The sequence below is a fragment of the Pteropus alecto genome, unplaced genomic scaffold, assembly GCF_000325575.1.
Source record: "Pteropus alecto unplaced genomic scaffold, ASM32557v1 scaffold11, whole genome shotgun sequence".
NCBI lineage: Eukaryota > Metazoa > Chordata > Mammalia > Chiroptera > Pteropodidae > Pteropus > Pteropus alecto.
Window position 1 is genome coordinate 10225836 of NW_006431956.1, and position 24940 is coordinate 10250775.

The 24940-nt window shown below is 34.8% G+C and overlaps 1 protein-coding gene and 1 pseudogene across 1 annotated transcript in view; one reads left to right on the forward strand and one right to left on the reverse strand.

The window, feature by feature from the left end:
• Positions 1-24940, forward strand: part of MALRD1 (MAM and LDL receptor class A domain containing 1) — a 533295-nt gene that overhangs the window by 118096 nt on the left and 390259 nt on the right. Inside the window, 4 exon segments of the mRNA XM_025043397.1 lie at positions 5622-5719; positions 12651-12713; positions 12716-12829; positions 19696-19816. Of these exon segments, the coding sequence (XP_024899165.1) occupies positions 5622-5719; positions 12651-12713; positions 12716-12829; positions 19696-19816 (396 nt within the window).
• Positions 17343-17461, reverse strand: LOC112475677 (annotated as a pseudogene).

Consider the following 24940-nt stretch of genomic DNA (forward strand, 5'->3'; position numbering starts at 1 on the left):
CCCAGTAGAGGGATTGCTGGATCATATGGTAGATCAATTCTTAGTTTTTTGAGGAACCTCCATACTGTTTTCCATAGTGGCTGCACCAATTTGCAGTCCCACCAGCAGTGTATGAGGGTTCCTTTTTCTCTGCATCCTCTCCAACATTTGTTATTACTTGTCCTATTGATTATCGCTATTCTAACAGGTGCGCGATGGTATCTGATGGTGGTTTTAATTTGCATTTCCCTAATAGCTAGCAATGTTGAGCATTTTTTCATATATTTGTTGGCCATTTGTATGTCCTCTAGGGAGAAGTGTCTGTTCAGGTCCTTCTCCCATTTTTTGATTGGATCATTTGTTTTTGTTGTTGTTGTTATTGAGTTGTATGAGTTCTTTGTATATATTAGATATTAGGCCCTTATTAGAGGCATTGCTTGCAAATATATTTTCCCATTCGGATGGTTGTCTCTTTACCTTGTTGAGGATTTCTTTTTCTGAGCAGAAGGTTTTTAGTTTGATGTAGTTTCATTCATTTATTTTAGCTTTTACTTCCCTTGCTTTTGAGGGCAAATTCATAAAATCCTCTTTAAGTCCAAGGTCCTTGAGTTTAATTCCTATGTTTTCTTCTATGCATTTTATTGTTTCAGGTCTTATATTCAGGTCCTTAATTCATTTTAAGTTAATTTTGGTGTGTGATGATAGACAACAGTCTAATTTCATTCTTTTGCAAGTGGCTTTCCAGTTTTCCCAGCATCATTTATTGAAGAGGCTTTCCTTTCTCCACTGTATGTTTTTGGCTTTTTTGTCAAAAATTATTTGCCCACATAAATATAGATTTGCTTCTAGACTCTTGATTCCGTCTGTTTTTCTGCCAATACCATGCCGTTTTGATTATTGTTGCTTCGTGTATAACTTGAAGTTGGGCAGAATGATACCTCCAGCCTCATTCTTTTTTCTCAGAATGGCTTTGGCAATTCGGGTCTTTTGAGCTTCCATACAAATCTGATGATTTTTTGTTCTATTTCTTTAAAAATCAGATGAGATTTTGATGGAGGATGTAGCCTTTTGAGTCTGGCTTCTTTCAATCCAGTCCCAATGGATTTGAGATTCACCCATGTTCCTGATTGCAGTGGTACTTCCTTTTTTACTGCTGAGTAGTATTTCATTGTATGGATCAACCAGCCTTTGTTTATCCACTCACTGGTTGAAGGACATTTGGGTTGTTTCTAAATGGTGGTTATGAATATATTATAAAATTAACATGTAGTATTTTTTATTGTCTGGAGCTGAATTTTCATTTGACTTGAGTACTCTGTCCAATGCCTGTGTATAATTTAATTTTTCACTCTGGTTGGTGAGAAAACCATAGTTTCTGGTCCTTTGTGACTGTTAGGAAATGTTGCCGCCACCCCTTTCACATGTCACCCCGGGCCTCGGGCAGTTCCCTCACAGTTATTTGCTGGTCAGCATTCAAATGGAGGTTCAGAGGGTTTGCGGTGGGGGACTCCGAAGATCTATGGAGCTCTCTCTCTTCACAGCCCTCTCCTTCCTGGCACTCTGTCTATGAACTCTAGCCACTTGAGTGTCCCCAAAGTACCAACTTTTCCACTTGAAGAGACCATCATCCTCTTCCAGGTTCTGCCCTTCCTACATAGCAACTGGAAACTCTGTCTAAGTGGTAAGCTGGGAAGATCGTGTGGTTTAGCTCACTTGTTTCCCATCTCTTGGAGATCATTATTCAGTGATCCCACATTCTCTTTGTTCTACATTTGAAAAGCATTATTTAATATATATATTTTTATGATGTTTTTGATAGTTTAGGACAGAAAACTAAATCTGGCCCGTGAAATTCAACTTTGCCCGGAAACAGAAGCCTAATTTATTCATTTATTTATTTTTCATTTTTTTGAATTAGATATGCCATAATATATTTAGTCATTCCCATATTGAGTAACAATGTCATGACAATGCTTCAAAATTCATTCTTGTACACATTTTCTTACATAGAGAGCTTTTAATTCTATGAAATAAATAACTGAGATTGGACTCCTATATTTTCACAGTAAGATACATATTTATATTTTTAATAAATATTGATAAATTACATCCTCTACAAATTTTAATACTTAAATTTTCACCAGCAAAATAAGAGTGCATTTTTTCACTTGCCTACCAGCAAGAGGCATTATATTTTGTTAAAAATTTTTCAATTTTTGAGCATAAAATGATTTCTTATGGGTGTAAAAAATTTCTTATATGTAACCTTTATTTGTATTACATTGATAAATGATCTTTCCAATTGTTTTCAATTTCTCAATTTATTTTTATCTTTAATTTCTCTAAATAATATTTTGCAGCTTTCAATCTATAAGTTTTAAAATTTTCTGCTAATGTTTTTCTAGGTTTTTGTTATTATCATTTCACCATTGCTAGTATTATAGAAATGCAATTTTAAATATTGACCTGATAGCCAATGTCTTTGCTAATTTTATATTTACATTTGTTTCATTGTACTGGCTGGAAAAATGTTAAATAGAACTGGTGATAGCAGCTATACTTGTTTTGTTTCTATCTCACGAAAAGCTGTCAATAATTCCACTTTAGGTACTATATTTGCTAAAAGGTTCTATTCTCAGATGAGGATGTTCCTTCTGTTTATAATGTGTTACGTTATTATATATACAATGAATGCATGTTAAAATTTGTCAAATGGCTTTTTCCACATCTGTAGTGATGATCATACGATGGTCGTATAATGTTTTTTGCTTACACAGTGAACAGTTTTTCACATATTAAACAAACCACTCTTGCATTCTTGAACCAAATTCATTTGGTTGGTTTTATTGATTTTATTTTTGATTTAGTTTTTATTCTATATGGTAATATTTGTTTATGATATTTGTATCTATGGTCATTATAAAGTCTTCTCCCTGATGTATTCACAGCACGTGAGGAGTCCCTTCTCAGCCGTTGCATTAAAAGGGAGTGCATACTTTGTAAAAGATGAAGTTGAGGCTGGCACAGACAGTTTAAGCCAGGAATGTTGATGCCTCCATTCTTTAACTTTTGTAGTGCACTAGTCTTGTCACCCCTTTGGGATGTCTGGGTATACAAGAGCTTTACAATGAACAACTCAGATTAGCAGGAACAGTCTCTTTGGTCTCCTGTAATCTCATAGTTCTCTTAATTCAGGACATTCTGCAGAGCAGGCTTCTAAGAAGATAAATCCAAGAAGTCTCTGGGTCTGGGCTCAGAGTTCAAATTTTCTCTACCCTTTACCCACACATATAAATTTTAAGACAATATTACTCATTTTCCAGATATTTGGTTAAAATTCTCTTAGTATTGCATTTAGCTTCCAAATCAATTTTCACTAATATTTTTGTAGTATCATCTTTCCATCTAAATTATGTTATCTTTTTCTATTTATCAGAGGGTTTATAGTCTTCTACAAGACTTATAATGTTCTTATAAGTTCTGTCCCTTTCTTGTTAGATTTATTCCTACGTATGAATGTTATTGTGAAGAGAATATTTCTCATCATTTCTGCATCTAGGATCTTATTGCTCAAGTTAATAAAAATAGCAAACATATTTCTCTGTTTTCATTTACTTTACCAATTCTCTTATTAATACTTGTCATTATTTGAAAAATAGAATCCCTGGGAATTTCTATTTTTATAATTATATTATTGGCAAAACATGAGAACTCTATTTCTACTTTTTTATTATGTTTACTAGATATGTTATTTTACTGGCCTCTATATTCACTGGACCTATAAGATGGTATTAGTCTGATATAATATTACCTAATATTATTTCTAATTAATAGTGACACAAATCTCTACTAGTTTCTCATTTTAATTAAACTAGTTTTGTTGTTTGCCACTTAGGGGATGTTATTTTGGGAGGTTTGATCATTAGTCTTTGTTTTCTTTTGATGTTTTATTAAGTTTTGTGATTTGGAACAGCCAATTATCACATTGTTTTCAAGATTTGTTGATATGAGTCTATGATTTTACCCTTTGTTGACCTATTTGATTATGTTGATAGAGCTACTAAATTAAACCAAACCTTCATTCTTGGAAAGTTCCGGTTGATCAGGACATATCCTTATTTGATAGGGATTCCAAATGCAATTGATAATATTTTATTAGATTTTTGTATCTCTGATTATGTAGTTTTTTTTTTTATTTCTCTATTTTCTTTCTTTATTTATTTCTTTATTTCTTTATTTATTTATTAAATATACTTGGCATCATAAAAGTATTTTTCTAAAACCCAGGATCTCTTGAATAATGTTGCAAGTATTTCTTTAAAAATTAAATATAACTCATTTGTGGGCTGTATATTTCTAAATTTTTTTTTTACACTCCAGTTATTTTGTGGTATAACCAATTTATTCAAATCTCTTGTACTTTTTATTTTGGAGTTTTAATGTTTTTATGTTCCATTTTTTTAACTGCTTTTTGAAATTGCATATACTGTTTTAAATATCCAAGGGAGTAAGATCTTTGAATATTTGTTAATTTTTAGAATTTTGATTAGTCTTTTGAAAATATTCACTTGAGTTTTACTTGAACCTGAGGATTTTTAATTTGTAACAATTTTTCAAAATCGTGTTTTCCTACTCTATTCTTTTATAGGTAAAACACAGGGAATTTAATGAGCTTATATAGACACTGGGAACAGTAGTCTTTATCTTTCTCAGTTGACTTTGAGATTTAAAGCCATATAAAATGGGTTCCATTTTTTCCCACTCAGAGATGACACTATTGATTTGCAACCTTGGTTGTTTGGTTAAACATATGGTGTTAGCTATAAAAAATACATTTTTACTCTGAACTTTCCTTTCTGTGCAGTCAGCATTGCCTGTATTTAGGAAAATCACCTTCCGAATGTGGTATTTTCCAGTAAAAACAGTTGGCTTTCCAAGTTGCCTATCATTCTGTGATTATCGAAGGGCAGGCTAAGACCTTGACATTGTTTGGCATAGCTTTCCTTGTAAATTTTCAGTATTCAATGACAACATTTCCCCCTGACAGCAGTTCAGATGTGTGATCTTTTGAGCTGCTAAGAGATGTTATCCACTGTATGTTCGCCAAGAGCATATCCACTGTAGTTAAAATCTAATAGCAGTTATTTTGTTAATGCTCAGATTAGATCTTTAATTAAGCTTTTATCCCCACTAGCACAGACAACAATGTCAAACATGTAAGCCCCAGGAGAAACCAAACTCATCCAGAGGCTCGTATCCTTCAGTATTTTGTGAAGAAACTTAAAAATACAGGTCTCATGAGAATTTTATAAGGGCATGCCGAATATCTAATTGTAAACTTAGAAGCTTCATTTAATTTGATTTCAAACTTTATGACATGAGTGAAGCCAATAAAAATACTCGTTAAGGGGATTAGTTGAAGAGCTTGTTTTTAATCAGTTGGATTTTATTTTAGATATTTAATGTTATCCATATGAAAGCATTTTTGGTTATCTACAGATCTTAGTGGCAAATAAGTAAAAATGTAGTTTTCTTTATCTAATTGACAGTTGAATGTGTACAAGAATAGGATGCTAGTGCAAAGAACTGCTAAGTGTGCAATAGTAGAACTTGTATCCACGTGACTTTGTTCTTTTTCGCAGGATCATTTATTTATTTGGGGGCACATCGGTCTCCTGGAGTGGCCAAAACTGGAAGTCTCGTTCTTACGAAATCACTCACTGCTTCTACCCCATGTCAGGTACTCTACTATTGGCGTTTCCCTTGGCCATTCTGTGCTTGTAAGCTCTTAGGCTTGGGTTACTCATGCTAGTAAATGCCTGCTATGTTTTACTACCATTTTCATGTCAAATTGAGAGATTTATATGAGCTATTTCAACATAAAATGTCATGTCCATCCAAAAGACCATTTGCAACACATAATTCACATCATTCTTTTGGGGGGAACCTATTAAGTAATAATTTTATATTCTTCCCGCCCAGTTCCTTCAATAATCTGAAGCTATGGATACATGTTGCCAAAACTGCTTGTTATTTCGGCCAACAAGAAAATAAAATCAGTTAAATAAGTGCTTGTTGAAAGACCGATGAAAGGATGAGTAAAGAAAGATAAATCTGTGTAGAAAAAATGATTATATTTTCTGAAATTTTATTTTTTCAATTAGTCCTTCTGGTGCCAGGCAAACACAGACCAAGAAATTAGGATACTCAGTTCATTTCAACGGCATGATAGAGAAGAGAGTTGAGACTTTGGAGTCAGGCAGACCTGGTTCAAATCTCAGTCCTACCACTTTTTGAATCTCAGTTCTTCCACAGATTATATGAGACTCTGTCTACACTGGAAGCATATGTTATTAGCATACCTTCTTCACATGGTTGTGAGGATTAAAATGTGATTAAGTAAATGACCCAGCAAAGTATTTGACACATAGTAGGTGTTCACTAAACATTATCCCTTTCCTTTCTGAAAACTAAACACTAAATCAGATGTTTCCGTTCAGCTTGCCTTGTTTTCAGTCCTTGTGAGTTTTCTTATGTCTCTAAGCTCTTAGGATTTCAGCTCATTATTTTCTTTAGTTATCAGAAAATAATGAAGAGATTGACACTGGCACACACTAAATTCATCACCTGTAAATGCAGGGTTATAGCACTGTACTCTGGCTTTCCTGGTAATAAGTTATATGTCATCAGAGGTATATATCTAATTATATCTTCAGCTTGATAGAAGTCTGGAAGTCCCCAGAGCTCTTAATAGGCAGTCCTTCCTCTAATATTTTTTCCTGTTTTTTATTGTTTTGTTTTTTGTCCCCCCCTGTCCATTACTCTGGGGATTATGATTAAAACAACTGCCTTGACTTCCACTTTACTCAAATGCACTTTATACTCTCCCATCTTTGGTGTATTTTAATTAAATCCTATGTGATAGACACAGTTGTTTCTTTGGTTTATTTTTTGTTTTGTTTTTTGTTTGAGAACTGAAGCTTTTATTTGCTCTTTCAATGTCAGATACCCAAATAATGCGATCGCTATTGTTAAATCCATTAAAGACACTGGATACAAAGCAATAGAATGTGTTAAATCCACCTCTTTTATTAAAATTCCACCTTAAGAGCTTAGTAGAAATTTCTGAGAGTCACTGAGAAATCATGCCTTTTTTTTTTCTTTTTAAAGACAATCTGCATTTCCTATGTTGTATGCTGGTAGCCAGTGCTGGTTACTGGGATTGCTTTTCAATTTATGATTATTTATGCTTGAGGATATTTTCCTCTGTGAAATTTGGAGTTTAGCTATGGGAAGTCATTTAGGGAAAGCCTTTGTGAAAACAATGGGCAGTTTAGATACTTGATGATTTATCACTCAGAACCAAGTACTCAGCCACCCCTGGCCTCAGACAGTGGTTTGCCTTGGTGTTTGGAGAAGTAAAGAGTATTTCTGGGAGGCATTACAGACTGCCAGAAGAGGTATTTGTTTCTTCCCTTTTATCTTCATCTGCTTTGATGTTAGTAATCTTTAAGTTAGGGGGAGGAATATTTGGATTACTTTCCAGTTTAGGAAGTGGTATTAGACTGTTAGAGGTTATTTATAGTCTGGGATACACATAGCTAATATTCTCTCCCTAAGGAGAGTTCTAAGAATAGAGTATTCCTTCTTTATAAATCCGTGATAAAGTGTGACTCTTTCTTTCATAAGAGTTACAGGGAACGAACCAAATTCTTACCTTCTTGAGTAATCAGAAAATCCATCTGATCTTTCTAATTGGGACGTGTTGATAATAGCTGTATGCATGAATTAGCAAATGTTTTTCATTATAAAATGATAAAGTGAGGCAGTGAGATAACCAGGCACCTTGTATGATTAAAGCCTTCGTTTTATAACATATTGTTTTTTCCCTTCATAATCATATTAGGCTAATAGAGTTAAGAATTTTTTTTAAAGGAACATGAAGTTTTCTTTTGAGTGTCCTTTTCTGACAGCAGACTCTTAGGGTCATTTCGCATGCATTACTTGTACTTTATGTATAGCCAACACATGGTATCAACATGCACAGTTGTTCCTAGTTAATCGTTGTTCAAGATGTGGACTTTAAAAGCTTCAGTCACTAGTGGAAATTTGGCATTTTTCTATAATAGCCAGGAGATAAGACAAACAGAGCATGTGGGAGCCAGAAGCCACTATTTCTTATTAATATTGAAATGCTGTTACTGTTTTCAATTAACAAGGAAATATCAAATATGAAGGGGATTTGTGTGGATTAATATTTTATGAGTTCTCATATTTGACTTACTGTACAAAAGACATAATATCTCACTTTTAGGACTTCACAATTAAATACAGAAAGGATGATAATATTAAGCTTCTGCTTTCAATGCTAGTTTGTATATAGTTTTTATACAAAGCTTCTGCTTTCAATGCTAGTTTGTATATAGTTTTTAGATTCCTCAATGCATTTCGCACTTATTTTAGTATTTTGTATTAAAAATTCATAAAGTTAAAAAAAAAGTGAATGGAGCTGTCAGGGCAAAAGCAGATGAAGCAAGAGATGGGTTGGTTCCAAAATAAAGTGTATTAGGGGCAGGCGACCCATTTGCATCTAAATTTTTCAGCCTTCAGTGCAGAGAGAGACACAAATCATTATTTGATTCAGAGTATAGGGAGTAAAAAGAAAAAAATAATAATTTTGAGACTTCTCCCTTGACTGCTCACAGCGATACCAACACAAACAACAAACGTGCTTTCTGTGGTTCAGTGCATACACAGTGCTTGCCGGCTCTGGGCCAATCACAGCCCTCGGTGCTGGGGACAACTAAATACACACTTGACTTAACAAAATGTAGAGTTTAGTGAGGGATACTGACAGAGATTCAGTGTCAAGTTCTACAAGACGGTGAGTACAATATAACAATAATAACCTGCTTTTTACCAACTTTCTCAATAAGTTTTTAAAGGTTACCAAGGCGAGTGATGAACTCGTATCAAAGATAAATTTAGAAAAAAGAGTAATTATGGCATAGGGCTTGGAATGGTGCAGTCAGGCTTTGCTCCCCAATTGTTCTGTTTAATCCCAGGCTAGATGTTAGAGTGTGTGATGGATTCTAGAGGAAACAACAGTTACGGTTGATCAGATGCTGTATCTACTTATGTGTGATAGAAACACATGGAGAGTAATGATTTAAATGAGAAAAACAGATTATGTTATTGAAGTTCTCAAACTTCTACACAAGCTTATTCAGGTAAAGAATACACACGCAAAAACATAATTTATGACAAAGAGTCATAAAAATCACTATGGTAATGAGGAGGTGTGTGCATGTGCTTGTGCTTGTATGAGTGAGATGATTCTTTCTCAATATGGACTTATTCCCACCTGAATTTTGAGGAGCTACAGGTATAATAACTTGTTTCTTTCCCTTCTTTTTTTTTTTTTTTTTTTACTTTTTAAAGAACTATATTATTCTAAAGCTTGAAGATGTGGCAGATGTAGCCAATACAGAACAGGGTCTGATGTGCAGCAGAGAAGGCCGAGGTAGCTGTGCGTTTGGAACGCGACAGAGGAAGAACATAAAGATCTGACCAAACAACTGTCAGATAGGGGAGCAGTCAGAACAAAGTCCACAGGAAGGTCGAGGAAAGAGGCAGAAAATGCGAAGAGTAGAGTTTCAAGTGGAGACAGACCGAAGTCAAATGAAACAGAACACAGAAGAAAGGAAGCAGTCATTTTACACTTGTAAACAGTGCCCGCTTCTGCCCTTCACGGAGTCCGGTGTCAGAGAGCTCAGTTACTCCTCGCAGAGCTGGCCACTCCTCAGGGAGCATCGCAGGGCTCAGTTGAGGTCCTCCACTCTCCAGCTCAGTCATTCACCTGCACTCAGTAACTAGCAGATATGTCACCCGTTAAGGCGTCCTTTCCTTTTGTAGTAAAATTGATGATTTGATATTTTTAAACATACTAATATAAAGTCAGAGAATACAATTCGAAACAAAATAATTTGAGCTTTATTTTTCTCTCCAATTCGCAATTAAAGGAGCTGCTTTGTTGGAAACTCTCTTAACCACATGAAATTCTCTCGAATACAATGATTCAGAGTCTTGCATAGTCACACTACGTGTAAAATATGCCTTAGTGAAAACCCAACAGAAATAAAACCAAGCCTTTAATATTAACATTTTATTTAACTGCTTTTTAATGAATTGGGCATGAACCAAGAAAATAATTTCCTTTGACAATGATAAGTAGTAAATAAATGTTAAGTGGTTGGTGTAATTTTAACTGTCATGCTTTGCAGCTCTGTTTAATGGAATTTTCTGTGACAATGGAGACCTTCCTCTGCCATGTCCAGTATGATAGCCACTAGCTACATATAGCTATCGAGCACTTAAAATGTGATGAGTATAACTGAGAAAATGATTTTGCTTAATGTTAATTAATTTACATATAAATAGCCACACTATTTTCATACCTTTGTCATTATGTACATTATACTTAATCGTTCCTTTTCTTTCATTCTCCCCAATAAAACTCTGAAGTCTCTAAAGATACTTAAAACCTCGTACATTTTCTGACGCAGAGCAGGTTTTTTCCTCTCTCTCTCTCTCCTTCTCTCCCTCTCTCCCCTCCCACTTTCTCCCCTCCCCACCCAACATGTGAACATTTACACACACTTACTTAAGCACTGATGCTAACAAAGCACTCGCCCCTTCCTTCTATTTTACTATACTTAGTAACCAAATACCTACTAAGTACCAATTGCCAAGATAGGTTTCGTGGCATATTCACAACATGCATGATTATTTTCAGTTCATGACTTTCTGTTCTACTACCAGTGCGTGTCAGATGGTGAGCTTCAGAGCTTGCACACCTGAGGAGTACCTATCTGAAATTACAGCTGTATTATTAACTTTTGTCCAGTGATTTCACCCTTATCAAATATTAAATTTGAAAAGACTACAGAGGGTTTCTAGGTCTATAAAATTTAAGAATTCTCCTAAAATCTTTACAGTGCCAATTACATTAAAATAGTAAATTAAATATAAGTTCTAAGCCCTTATCCTATTGAATATGGATCCCATTGGCTTTTTATTCTTAGTACAGTAATAAAATAACTTCACACTGGTGATGTGCTGAGTGACAGTTTGATGGCTTGAAGTTCTGGTGGGGCATACACATCTTGTACAACTAGATTTAAAGCTCTGTTTTGCATACTTACAAGCTTGAACATGCTGAAATCTAACGTTTAATTGTAATTGAGGAACATAAATCCTCCATTTCCATAGAATTTAATTAAACACTTTACATTTCTCACTTACCTGTCAAGATCTGAGTTTAGGTGAGCATGGAAGTAAAATCTAAAATAAAATGAACAACCGGAAAGAATTTTTTTATGGTGACAGTTAAGTAGACATTGGAACTTTTTTGTGGTGACAGTTAAGTAGACATTGGAAAAAAATGCATACCACATTGGAATAGTAAGTGCTTGATATTTAAAAAAAAAAAAAATTAAAGAGCATTTAATGAAATTTTGTCAACTTTCATCTCCACTGAAATTGGTGCCAACAGTGAAATAAATGGGTAGCCTTTATATGCAGTAGTATCTGTCCATATAACAAAATAATAACACAGTGATGAAAGAAAAAAGCAGGAACTTAAAATATAGTGAAACTAAAAAGGAATCATTTTGAATCCAAAGAGAAGGATTTTGTTTCAAAGGGGCCTCATCTCTGAATGTTGTGTTTTTCTTTGAAAAATGCAGCCTTAAGACTCTATGTCATAATGAGAAGAGAAAAAAAAAAAAAAGATTGCTGTGTGTGTGAACTCGTTTTTATGGAGGTTTCATTGACAGATTTTATAGTGTGAATTACCCAACCATTGAGGGAATTAACTCTGGCCTCCCATCAGTAAATAGTGATTGAATAAATGACGGTGCTGAATTCTATGTTATAGCTAGTGTTGTCAGCACCTAAAATAATGCTCTCTCTATATTTTCTTCACTTCTCAGTTGACCTGTCAGACTTTTAGGTTACGTAATCTTTGATGGTAAGTAGGAAGCAAAATGACTAAACCTCCTTAGTTTGAAAAAGAACATTTTCTTACTTGGATTAAGTTGTTAATGAGAACCATCACACGAGCGCTCAAGTTCTTTGATAATGTCACAACAGAGACAGGATTAATGAGAAGTATTAATTACAGTTTTCTTTTATATGAGAAAACAGTTTTTCAAGAAAGCCTTTCTTGGTTTGGCGTTAGAGACATCAAGGAGAATGAATGGTAATGCCTGGTTTTGTAACTTTGAGACAGAATATGTGCCTTTCCCGATTGGCAAGAAGCAAGAGAGAAGGCTCCTGGGAAAATTCTTTGATGGTGTAGACCAACACGCGTCCTCAGATTCGTCTTGGTTGTAGGCTAGTGCCCCGTGTCTTTAGACATCTCCATGGTATGTGTTAAATCTACCCGAGCATGGAGCACCTAGAGCCTTTCCTAAAGGAGAGGATGTGAAGTCAGGCAAAACAAAACAAAACAAAACAAAAAACCTGCTCAGAGTTTCTGGGCTTATACACTTGGGGGAAGAGACAAGTGAGAAAATTATATTTAACAGCAAAGTAGTTTGAAGTAATTTTAATTATGGAAAAGCCACTAGAGACTGTTAAATGGAATACTCAAAAATATTTTCGAACAGGTGTGGTTTTGGTATCATCTGTCTCAGCATTCACATCTCTCAGTTGTTATGAGAACGTCACTGGGTGGAATGGAAATCTGCAAAATCAAAGCGATCTAATCGGAATCTCTGAATCTCAGTGGAGACAAGCAAAATTTGATCTCTGTGCAAAGGTCGGAGAGTCTACTCTGCCTTTTCAGGTAAGCACATAAGAAATTAATAAAATCCGGCAGAAGATACTTAATGTTAATCTTCTCAGACAACAATGAACACATATATCAAAGTCAGTAAAGCAAGTATATTCAGTCAGGGATGGGTAGAGAGGTTTTCTCGAGTTAGTGCTCAAGAATTATGTATAGAAGCTTAGCAAAAGTGGGGATAAGAATTGAATGAGATGGCAGAGAGGAATAACATAACAGGAAAATTTTTTTTGTTTTAAGTGTGAATGGTGGATTATTTGAGGTAGTGAAAAAACCTGACTTGGGCTACACTCACATTTTTATCCTATTGCTTTCTTTATTAGTTTCAGGAATACAGTACATTGGTTAGACTTTTATATATTTTATGAAGTGATCCCCCGCTCCCGATTGTTCTATTACCCGTTCTTTCTTTGGGGTCTTGGCTTTTGTTTTGCTCTGCTTTGCAGTGCAAATCGAGACTACACTTTATTACGTGGGTCATATTAACTAGTTTGTAGATTGGCCAGTGAGTAGTTCAGTAGGATTTTATAAATTGGCAGCAAGAGATTGTGATACTTTTTGAAGCAGCCCTGCTCTGCCACTCCCTCTCTCTCTCTGTCCCCCTCCAAGGGGCTCAGCCCCACACGTTGGCTTTTTTCTCTCCCCAGTGGGGGCTCCTGCTCAGCAGCACTCAGCCTCAGGTTAATTGTGATGTCCTTCTGGGGAGTGAATGGCCCTGGGCCCTTGCTAGGGTTCAGCCATGTTTAGTTCACCCCTGAGAAGGTAAGAGTTTTGTGTCTGCTTCTCTTCCTTCTAAATCCTATTACTTGGCTGTAGCACAGGTTTGTTTCAGAGATTACAAATGAGTGAAAAGAAGAATAAGAAAAATACCCTCAGATTTCGCCATTAAGAAGCCCATTACAGGTCTACAATCCCTAATTGGCAATTTGGAAAATTAAAATTTGGAAAGCAGTAAGCATTTGAAAAAATGAATTTAGAGGCAAAATTTAACCTGACCTGAACCATGTGAGGTGTTTAGGCAGTTCATCTAGGGATGGGTTCGATTTACGGTGCTGCTTCCAAACTCCCTGAGAGAATCATGGAATACATACCATGTGTATTAGATTAACATTCTCAACTCTGTTCAAATTTCAAAACCCAGCAGGCCCCAAAGACTTTAGATAAGGAATTATGGCTCCATGTTAATCTGGTATGAATCAGTCCAGATTTTATACATACAAACATAGACAGACATAAATACACAGTATATAAGTAATCACTGTCACACACAGATATGTACATAGAGTATTATTTAATACATAATAACATACATATTAAATATTTCAAACAAATAGAAAATACAGAGAGAGGCAAATACCCACTTACTTACACCTCCGAATTAACTGATGTTAACATTTTGTTTGCTTATAATGTTAATGTTTGTTTGCCTATAAAGATTCAGCTTTGTTCTCTCTATAGCCCTTTCTATCCCCTTTCTTATCCTCTGCACGAAAAAAAAAATGCCAATATTATGTTTGTTTTAACCTGATTTCTCTAAGTTTATATTCAAAAAATATGGAAATATGCATGAGGATTCTAGCTAGGTGCAGTTCTTCATTCTTTTATCAAGAACACAGGGAAAAGATATTATACTTACAAACAGTAGGTCTAACTTTTAAACATTTAAATATTTCAAGTTAATCTTCTTGGAAACAGGCTTCTTTGGCACTTTAAATTTAGTGGACTGAATCATTTAAAGGTGACCTTAGTCATCGCCTGGACATCAGTTCAATGTAACTAAACCCTGAACATATTTATACAACGTAATCCAATTCAATCCAAATATTGGAAAGGAGAAAGGCATTAGACTCCGTGACCTCTGTGTTCCCTTGTAGACATGAAAATCTGATTCACTGCGATCCTTTTGATGTCTCTTGTAGACATCATAACAGAGTGCAAATTGCTTTGAGTTCCTTAGGAAATAAGCACCCCTAGTCAGGTAGGGCTTTCATTCTTCCTGGTGGAAAAGAATTATTCTGTATGAGCAGCAAATTAACTTTTTAAATATTCTCTCCATTTCCCGTACAGTTTTTATTGGAAGAATGTAAGTCAAATAGTTAATAGTATTTTTTCCAGTCTATTTTAACTTGGCCTGTTGACTTGATATATGCAGCTTTTTACACAAATATATTAATTTACAATTTTCCCCTAACTGCTGTTCTTAGTTTTAATATCAAAAGGTGGTACTTATCCTGAGTTCTGTCCATTGATTTCCAGTCGATCTACTTTCTTTGCATTTCCTATTAAAATATAATCGTGTTGTATTTTAGAATTCATTTTAAAATGACCCTTTTGTGAAACTTTCTACAATGATTGATACCATATTCTCTCTTTATCAGAGTCAATGATATAAATCAATAACAATTTCCTGACATTATTTAAAGACAGTGAAGGGTAAGATTTATAATACAAAAGTAAAAGCTCTGTGAAGTTGCTGTGTCCTTGGCCTTCGTCGTCTAAGGCTTTATTAAATCTCATTTTGCCAGGTAGTTCTGCTCTGCAGCAGCTGCTAAAGACCAGGTATCTCCTTATTTCATTATCACAGCACAGTACAGCATAAGCATTAAATGGCTCAGGTTACATATTTTTCTTACTAGGTATGTGACCTTCAACCAGTTACTTCAACTCTCTACACGTCTGTTTCCTTCGCTTAAAATTAAGATGAAACAGTGCCATCTTCACAGGGTTAAAACAAGGGCACAAGCCTGGGATGTAGTACGCTCTAAATAAAAGTTAGCCACCGCTCTTATTACTGGTTCCACTATCATTCAAAAATTGCTAGATTTCCATTTGTCTTCTTATATTTCTACTTACTCTGTCTCCTCTTAGATTCATATTTATTGTTCTTGTTATTCTTTTTTAAAACAAGATATCAAAGAACCAAAATGTATATATGCTAGTGGAGTATTTGGAAAAGCTTCCCTTGGTTTTGCAGGTGTAAGAAAGTAATCACTTGATTATAAACAGTGTTTACAAGTTGTGGTTCCTGAAAGCAAAAACAAGAAATGATTTTGCTCATTCAGGGAGTAATAAGATATAATTAAATAAAATGAATTTCAAGGAGATCCTGAAAAAGTTTTTTAGGAGGGAAAGGTACCTACATATAGTTTGATATTTAGATTCTCAAGTTTCCTTGAGAATCTTATAAAATGAGGTTTTCACTCTCCTTTCATCCATGGCTGAAACATCACTTCTGAGCATCCTCTTTCTCACTTACTGATTATTAATCAGTGCTGTAGTTCCCCAAGGAAACTGCCTTTGGTCACAGATCAAAATATCAGCTTGGTTACACCGAGCAGTAAACAATAGGAATAGCCAAGATGATTTTGAAATCTTCTGATGATATTATTTACAGATATAAGATACATTTTTTAAAGGAAGTGACCACTTTTCTTTTTAAATTTTGTAGTAATTAATGATAGAATTATAATTTTTCATGTCATAGTCCTGAATGTAAATATGTAGAAGTAAACAAGCAAAAACGTAGATGACCCAATATCATTTTTTTTTGGCTTTGGAAGTCGTTTTATATTTATATTTAAATATGAATATATAAAAGAGTCTAGTATTTCCCTTCATAAAAAAAGTTATATAATCATATTTTAAAGATCTATCTTATAGTTTCACTTCAGCTCATCCTAGGTCCCACCCACTTCATTCACAGAATGGGGCCACACACCTCTCTAGGGCACAGAGAACTGCCTAAACATTCTGTCTTTTCACCAGCTCCTTTTTTTGGGGGGGGGGGCGGGGTAGTGCAGGACTTCATATACGGTGGTCAATTAATGCTTGTCTAGTGAGCTTGAAGAATTAAGCATCTATATTTTAATTGACTTCATTCCAGGATATATTACAATAATAAATAAAAAGACATTCTTTCAAAATTAAAGCTGTCCAAAATAAATTACAATAACTTGATGGTGTTAAGTATAATATATTTCACAATTATAATGCCTAGATATATTACTTCAAAATCCTTTTTTTCAACCTGTTATTATTTTCTTGCATGAAGGCCAGATTTCTCAGTTGGCCAAGACTCTACAGAATCCAGTTCTAAGTAGAATTCTAAAAATCATTAAAATTATATACATTACATTATAAAGTACCAAAAATTGCAGATAAATAGTCCCTCCTAACCACCATCACCTCCAGTCATAGTTTTTATCTTGAGGTAACTACAGACACTAGTTTATTTTTACTTCTAGACACTTTTCTATTTCTGTAATGTGTATGTATGTACCATATATCTAGAAAGTTAAATCACTGTGTGTTTTTAGCCTAATAGTATAATACTATGCATTTTTTCTATAACTTAATTTTTTTCTCAGAAACACGTATCAAAGGTCTTTCTATATTAGCACATGGAGATAAATATAATTTTTAAAAAAAAAATTTTTTAGGTGAGACGACCCTTGGTTGACCTCACAAATTGCGAGGACCTTGTTAGCTTACAATCCCTTATTTTTTATTTTTACACCTATAGCACCTGGTCTTCTAAGGTGGTCTCCCATCCAAGTACTAACCAGGCCCGACCCTATTTAGCTTCTGAGATCAGACAGGATTGGGCTTGTTCAGGGTGGCATGGCTGTAGACTAATTTTTACCTAGCACAATAATCCCTGATCTACATGACCATTTATTTATTGATTCATGTTTGAATCATTCCTATTTATAAAACCCAGCATTGATATAAATATTCCTGCACAGGCCTTTATGTATATGCCTATGAGTGTCTCTCCAGCATAAATACTGACAAGTAGGCTTAATTTTTGTAGTCTATGCTTTTTTTTTTTAACTGATGCCATCTGTTATGGCGCGAATGATTCTAAGACCCACGGAACCAATCGAGATTAATTCTGAGCCTTTATTAGCCGGCCGGTGACTGACTCTCTACCACGCAGGGTTAGAGGAGATCAGCCCTGAGCTTCCAGAGGAGGCAGTTTATAAAGCCTCCAACTACATCCTTGAATAAGCAGATCACAAGAAGCAGAAGTTAGCCATTAACATTTTGTACAAAGATAAATGTATCCAGGGCACTCTCAGATCAAACAGGGCCTAGTAGACAGTTTTATCCCCTGCACCTTGGAATGTTGTGCTTCTCCTGGGGCAGGTACCTGGAGATATCACCTCCCTGTAACTGAGTTACTGCTCTCCCTAGGGGCTGGTGCCTGGAGATACCACCTCCCTGAAACTGGAGAATTTCCACTTCCACACATCCAGTTGCCCTCCAGTTGAGCTGTACGAATTCATGGAATCAGTCCTTTTCATCTATTACTCTATTAATTTTTTGTTCTCTTAAAATCCTATACTTCTATGTAGGGGAGGAAAAAGTTTTCCTCAGCCTTTTTAGACCTCCTTCGACCTGGCCGGGTCTGAAAATTAAACTGACAAAGCAGATTAACAGATGAAAAGCATACAAAATTACTTAATGTAAGTTTTCATGACATGTGAGCCTTCGTAAGGACATGAAGACCCAAAGAAAGAGTTAGTCCTCACTATATGCAAGGTCTGATGAAGACCAGACAGTCATGGCAGAATAATAGGGCAAGGACTTTAAGGGAAGTGTAGCAATCTGGGGGACGTTCAGCAAGGCCCGTTCCTTCAGGTCCCTCTCTGTGTCCTTTGGTCTTCAGAGGTAAGGACACTTCATTCCTCCAGGTGCAGAGAAGGCACCTCTCATATGAGGCCATTACGATCTGCCTCAGGAGAAGATCAGAAAGTTCATCCTGCAAGTGCCATTTCTCAAATTCCTTCAGCTTGAAATACTCCATATGCCAAATTGCTATATTTTGGGGTAGTGTGTCTCCAACCTCATCTCTACAACGCCAAACGTTAGTTCTAATTATACCATACATTTTCACATCTCTTTGCTTTTGCTTGTGCTGTTATTAGTTTCTCAAAGTGACAAAATCTTAGGCAGCGATTATAGCTGAGGTTTAGTATTATTTACCAAATCTTTTTTTCAAATTCTGTCTAATATTCTTGGCATATAATGAAATGCTTTTCTTTGATTGTCCTAGGATCTTATACATATCTCTTGTATAGCACTTCTGTTGCTGGTTAGTTGTTAAGTATCATATAAAGTAAGTTGTAAGATCTTTGAGATTAGAGATACTCCCTGATAAGGTGGAGATGCATCTATTAGCCGTGTCCTTGATTGGTGGTCCTGCTTTGTGACCTTAAGACTCCAGACATAATTTCTTTCTTTTTTTAAGATAGTAGAATAACAATATAATATGAGTGATTAACAAGATAAATAAATTATATCAGTCATCATTCAGAATATTAGACAAAATTAAACTTAAATAGATGCTTCCGAGTACTTTAGCATGAGTATTATTAATTTCTGCATATGGTTATTGATTGCATGATTTACCTAAGTAAGTTTTTGTATATGTATATATAATACATATGAACATTTAAATATTCCAGTATGAAAATGAATCATTGCCTCCAGCAGACGCATTACAAATGAGTCCATATCTCAATTAAATTAAGTAGTAAACCACATAGTTGATTGCCCCAAAGAACACATTTTAAATGCATATGACTTCTAATGGCTTCAATGGGAAGGCGACCCTCAGTAGTGATGAATATTAAAACTCTTAATTTAAATAAGGTTACCTAAGGTGTTAAAGTTACAGAAGATGCTGTCAAAGCACTAATGGCTTTATAAATTTATAATTTGAATGTTCTGGTCAAAACAATTTTCTAAAATTAGACTATAAGATGCGACAGATGCAAATGAGCTTCTCTACACAAAGAAATATGATTGTCATTTACTTTTATGGTATATATTTTTAATAATTTGTCCTTCTGTACTTACAGTTAATCTTAGAAGCAACCGTTTTATCATCAAATGCTACCATTGCTCTAGATGACATCAGTATATCCCAGGAATGTAAAATTTCATATAAATCACTTCCAGGTACCAGCATAGTAAACAAAGGTAAGTTTATTCTTGTGGTCACTATAGTTTTAAACATTGAAATAATTAGTTCTTCTTGATATCAAAATATAAAATATATTAGAGTCCTTCAATAACATATAGCTCACTAATACCAGGAAGTAGATTTTGTCACATGTCCTTGAAAATTAAAACACATATATTGTAATTTTATTTTTATTATTTTTGAGATGATGTTGGTTAATAACATTATATAAGTTGCAAGTGTACAATTCTATAATACATCGTCTGTAGATTGCATTGTGTGCTCACTGCCCAAAGTCCAGTCTTCTTCCAACATCATATATTTGACACCCTTTACCCTCCTCATCTTCCCCCAACCCCTTCCCCTCTGGTAACCACCATACTGTTGTCTGTGTCTACAAAGTTTTTTGTTTGTTTGTTTGTTTTATTCATTTGTTGCTTTCTGTTTTATATCCCACATATGAGTGAAATCATATAGTTCTTGTCCTTTTCCATTTGACTTATTTCGCTTAGCATGATACTCTTCAAGATCCATTCATGTCACAAATGGAAATATTTCATCCTTTCTTTTGGCTGAATAATATTCCTTTGTATGTATTGCCACATCTTCTTTATCTAATCATCCATTGAAAAACACTTAGGTTATTTCCATGTCTTGGCTACCTTAAATAATGCTGCAGTGAATATTGGGATACATATATCTTTACAAATAAATGTGTTCAATTTTGGGGGGTAGATACCCAGAAAACGGGTTGCTGGGTCATATGGTAGCTCTATTCTTAACTTTTTGAGGATCCTCCATACTGTTTTCCATAGTGCCTATACAAATTTACATTCCTGTCAGCACTGTATGAAGCTTCCTTTTTCTCCACATCCTCTACAATAGTTATTTCTTATCTTATTGATAGTAGCCATTTTAACAGTTGTGAGGTGGTATCTAATGGTGGTTTTGATTGGATTTCCCTAATAGCTAGTGAAGTTGAGCATTTTTTCATAGATCTGTTGGCCATCTGTATGTGTTCTTGGGAGAAGTGTCTCTTCAGATCCTATGTGTATATGTATTTATGTATGTATGTGTATATATATATGTGTATATATATGTGTGTGTGTGTGTGTATGTATGTATGTGTATATGTGTGTGTGTGTGTGTGTGTGTGTATATGTATATTGCATTGTGTATTCCCCTCCCATAGTTAGATTTCTTTCTGTCATCACGTGTTTGACCCCTTTTACCCAATCTATCTCCCTCTTCCCTCCTCCCCCCACCCTCTGGTAACCATTAGTCTATTTTCCATGTCCATGAGTCTCTGTTTGTTAGTCCTGTTTGTTGCTTTTAGGTTCATATCCCACATATAAGTGATATCATGTGGTTTTCAACTTTTTCTGTCTGGGTTATTTCACTTCGTATGATTATCTCGAGGTCCATCCATGTTGTTGCAAATGGCAGTATTTCCATTGTATATATGTACCACAGTTTCTTTAGCCAATCATCTATCGTAGGACACTTCAGTTGTTTCCATGTCCTGGTCACCATGAATAATGCTGCTATAAACATTGATGTGCAAATATCTCTTCAGATATGGATTTTCAAGTCTTTGAGGTAAATACCCAGTAGAGAGATTGCTGGATCATATGGTAGATCAAGTCTTACTTTTGGGAGAAACTCCATATTGTTTTCCGTAGTGGCTGTACCAATGTGCAGCCCCACAAGCAGTGTATGAGGGTTCCTTTTTCTCCATGTCCTCTCTAACATTTGTTATTACTTGTCCTGTTGATAACAGCTATTCAAACAGGTGTGAGATAACACCTCTTTGTGATTTTGATTTGCATTTCCGTAATAGCTATCGATGATGAGCACCTTTTCATATGTTCGTTGGCCATTTGTATGTCTTCTTTGGAGAAGTGCCTGTTCAGGTCTTCTGCCCATTTATTGACTGGATTGTTTGTATATCTTGTAGTTGAATTATAGGAATTCTTTATATCTTTTGGATATTAGCCCCTTATTGGAAGTTTTGTTTGAAAATATCTTCTCCCATTTGGTTGGTTGCCTTTTCATTTTGTTGATGGTTTCTTTTGCTGTGCAGAAGCTTTTTAGTTTGATGTAGCATATATAATTTTAGAAAAGGTAAAAATATGATATGTCATTTAGGCTGTCTTCCAATAATATTCTAGACTTGTGGTTAAAATTTTCATCTACAGATGTTTTAATTATAAAAATTATGAAAAGATTTTAATTATTTTGCATATTTTAAAGCACTTCTATAAAATTTCAATTCTATTTTAATTTTGTTTGGCACTTCAAATGAATATATAATGAAATTCATGTTTCAGAATCATCAAGGATTTCAAAAAATTATTCTATTTGGAAAAAGTGACTTAAGGCCAGCCAAAAATTTAAATCTTGACCCTAAAATTCTGTTTAACCTCAAAACATAATATTTTCAAGTAACAGATGGAGTTGGGCTAATTCTTCGATTAAATATTTATAGTGGATTTCAATTAAAAGACAGAAAACGTGTCATAAAAATCGATTTCGCATAGTCAAATAGGCATTTATGAAAATATAACCATTATTTAGATTATGCAAATGCTTTGAAACAGCACGTATCATGCTTGCAGTTATTTTGTCATTCTAATACTGGTGGATGTTTCCCCTGACCCTTCCTACTCTTGGGTCTCAATTAATTGACAGACAGTACTAAAAATGTTGCTTGAAAACTGCGACACCTCATTTTTCTTTATCTGTATACATGAAAAATACTTGCATGTCAGATTCAGGCACATCATATCTTCTGATGTTTTCTAAAACAACATAGTAAGTGGGAAGGTTGCATTCTTACAGGAGCTAAATGTACTAATCAAGGATGATAATGGGAGAAACAATTCTGGATTGAGAATTGGATTAAACTTTTAATTAAAGGTCCTTTATTAAAGGCATCTTTCATTGTAGAGATTGTATAAGTCTATGTACTAACTTTACATTGTGTTAACATGTAATTACTTTATTCAGAATGTGTGTCCTGAACTTATAATAAAGCCTTCCCTGTGTGTGTGCATGTGTGTGTGTTTCTGATAGACGCTGGATTACAAAGCAGCAGATTTAATGATTCATGATTTTTGAGAGTTAACTAGCATTACGTTGGTTCTGTTATTTAAGCATTTTTCTTCTCCTAATCAAAGACCACATCATCAAAATCAGAATAGTAGAAAGGCATTAAAGTTGGCATTGAAGAAAATGTAATTGGAGGCAAAAGTGTGACTAAAAGTTCTAAATTCCACTAAAATTAACCTTAGCAGATGTCTCAGAGTACTTGATCTCACTTACAGAGAATTTTTTTCATAAATTAATTCAAAACTCATTTATGTGTACTTCAGTCCAACCAGCAGTTGGTTAGAACATAATTCTCATTAGAACAAAATTATATAAATTATTCCTGAAAGGCCAATGGTTTTACACACAGAAAAAAAAAAAATCTTATCGTTTTTGCAAATTTGTCCAATAAGCAATTATAGGATCACCTTTATGGACTTTCGTATTGTTACGAAGCAGAAGTTTAGGGACAGGACTGGAAGAAGAGTTAGAAAAGTGTGCCAAGTTTCACTAGTAGTGAATTATGTTATATTTGTGGGGCAGAATAACCAGAGATTTACCTAGACCCTATGCTTGAATTAAAGCCTTTGAAAGCGTCAGTTGGCATGCAGATGGGACGGCCCTTCGGAGCAATCCTTAGAGCATTAGCTTTATGTTTACTTTTGAAGCAGCACACACACAACAAAAATAGCAAATTATACGTTGACTTGGCCTTTTATCCAGCTTTTTCATCTAACACATAATTAAAAGCTAGTGTTCATGAAACAGTTATGACTCCGATTATTTGTTGAAAGAGAAGAGGATGTGTCATCCTCTCTATCTCTTAATTTAAAAGGTGGATTTGTGCCACATGGAAGATGCAGGCTGTATTTCATCCGGCATGTCTGTGATTTTACATCTGACAGCCAGATCGGAGCAGATGATGCCAACTGTGGTGAGTCAGTACTTTAGTCACTTAGCCACTTTTAGTGACTTTTAATCACTAGTACTTAGTCTTTTGGCAAGGATTTATGCATATTTACTCTCTGAACATAAAGTACATACTACTCAAGTGAAGGGTGTTTAATGAAGACAGAACCGAGACCTCTCACAACTGAGATGACTTGCAGTTGAAAGCAAATCAGATTAGCTTTAAAACAGTAGCAGTGAATGAGGACACCTTACTTTCAGTTTTTCTGGGTTGGAATATAAAATTTGAAATAAATGCAAGAACGGACTCAAAAGACAACAAGATTATATTATAAATATTCCTTTATTCTTTTTGCTATCATAAGAATGCTTACTCTTATTTTAAACAAGTGTCATTCCAGTACAATTAATGACAGAGGACTGCATATTGCTTAAGAATATTCTTTCAAACTATAGTGCATTAATAAATAAATTGGTTCTAAAACTATAGATCATGGCTAGTTCTACATATTTTTAAATCTTTGAGGGTCTCCTTTAAGTTTCTTCTTTTTCAAGGCCTTGTATTCATTCTGTATTATAGTCATATTGCTCTAAAATTATCCTAGCATCCCAGGAGAATTAATGAAGAAGGAAAAGAAAGGGGATGTTGGTGGATAAGCTTTTGCAAAAGTATTTAAATAACTGCTATTGAAGATAATGAAGACAGATAAAGTTACAGGAGTATCACATCTTATGGATCCTCCACGCCTGAAGTGAAACTCAAGGTAGTTTTCAGTCAAGAAAATGGGGGGACTTGGACATAATCGTGGGGCATAGTGAGCACAGAGTTGGAGAGACTCTGAGCAGTCTTTGCAGACCATAGATCAAAATGATAAGAGAAATCAAGGCCATTGACAGGTTTTGCTACATTGACCAGGTAGCCTTTCTGTGACTTGCTGCAAACCGTGGTTGAGTGTCTTTTCTGTGCCAAGAGATTCAGTAAAGAATAAAGTGTGATCATTTCCCTCAACAAACTTAGTCTATTAGATAGGAAATGTTTTGTATTGAATAGTGTTGTGTTGTAATTATAACTAGAACAGAGGTGCAAACTAAGTGCTATTTTAGCTGCGGGACTTAGAGAATGTACTCTTTCAGAGGCAGAT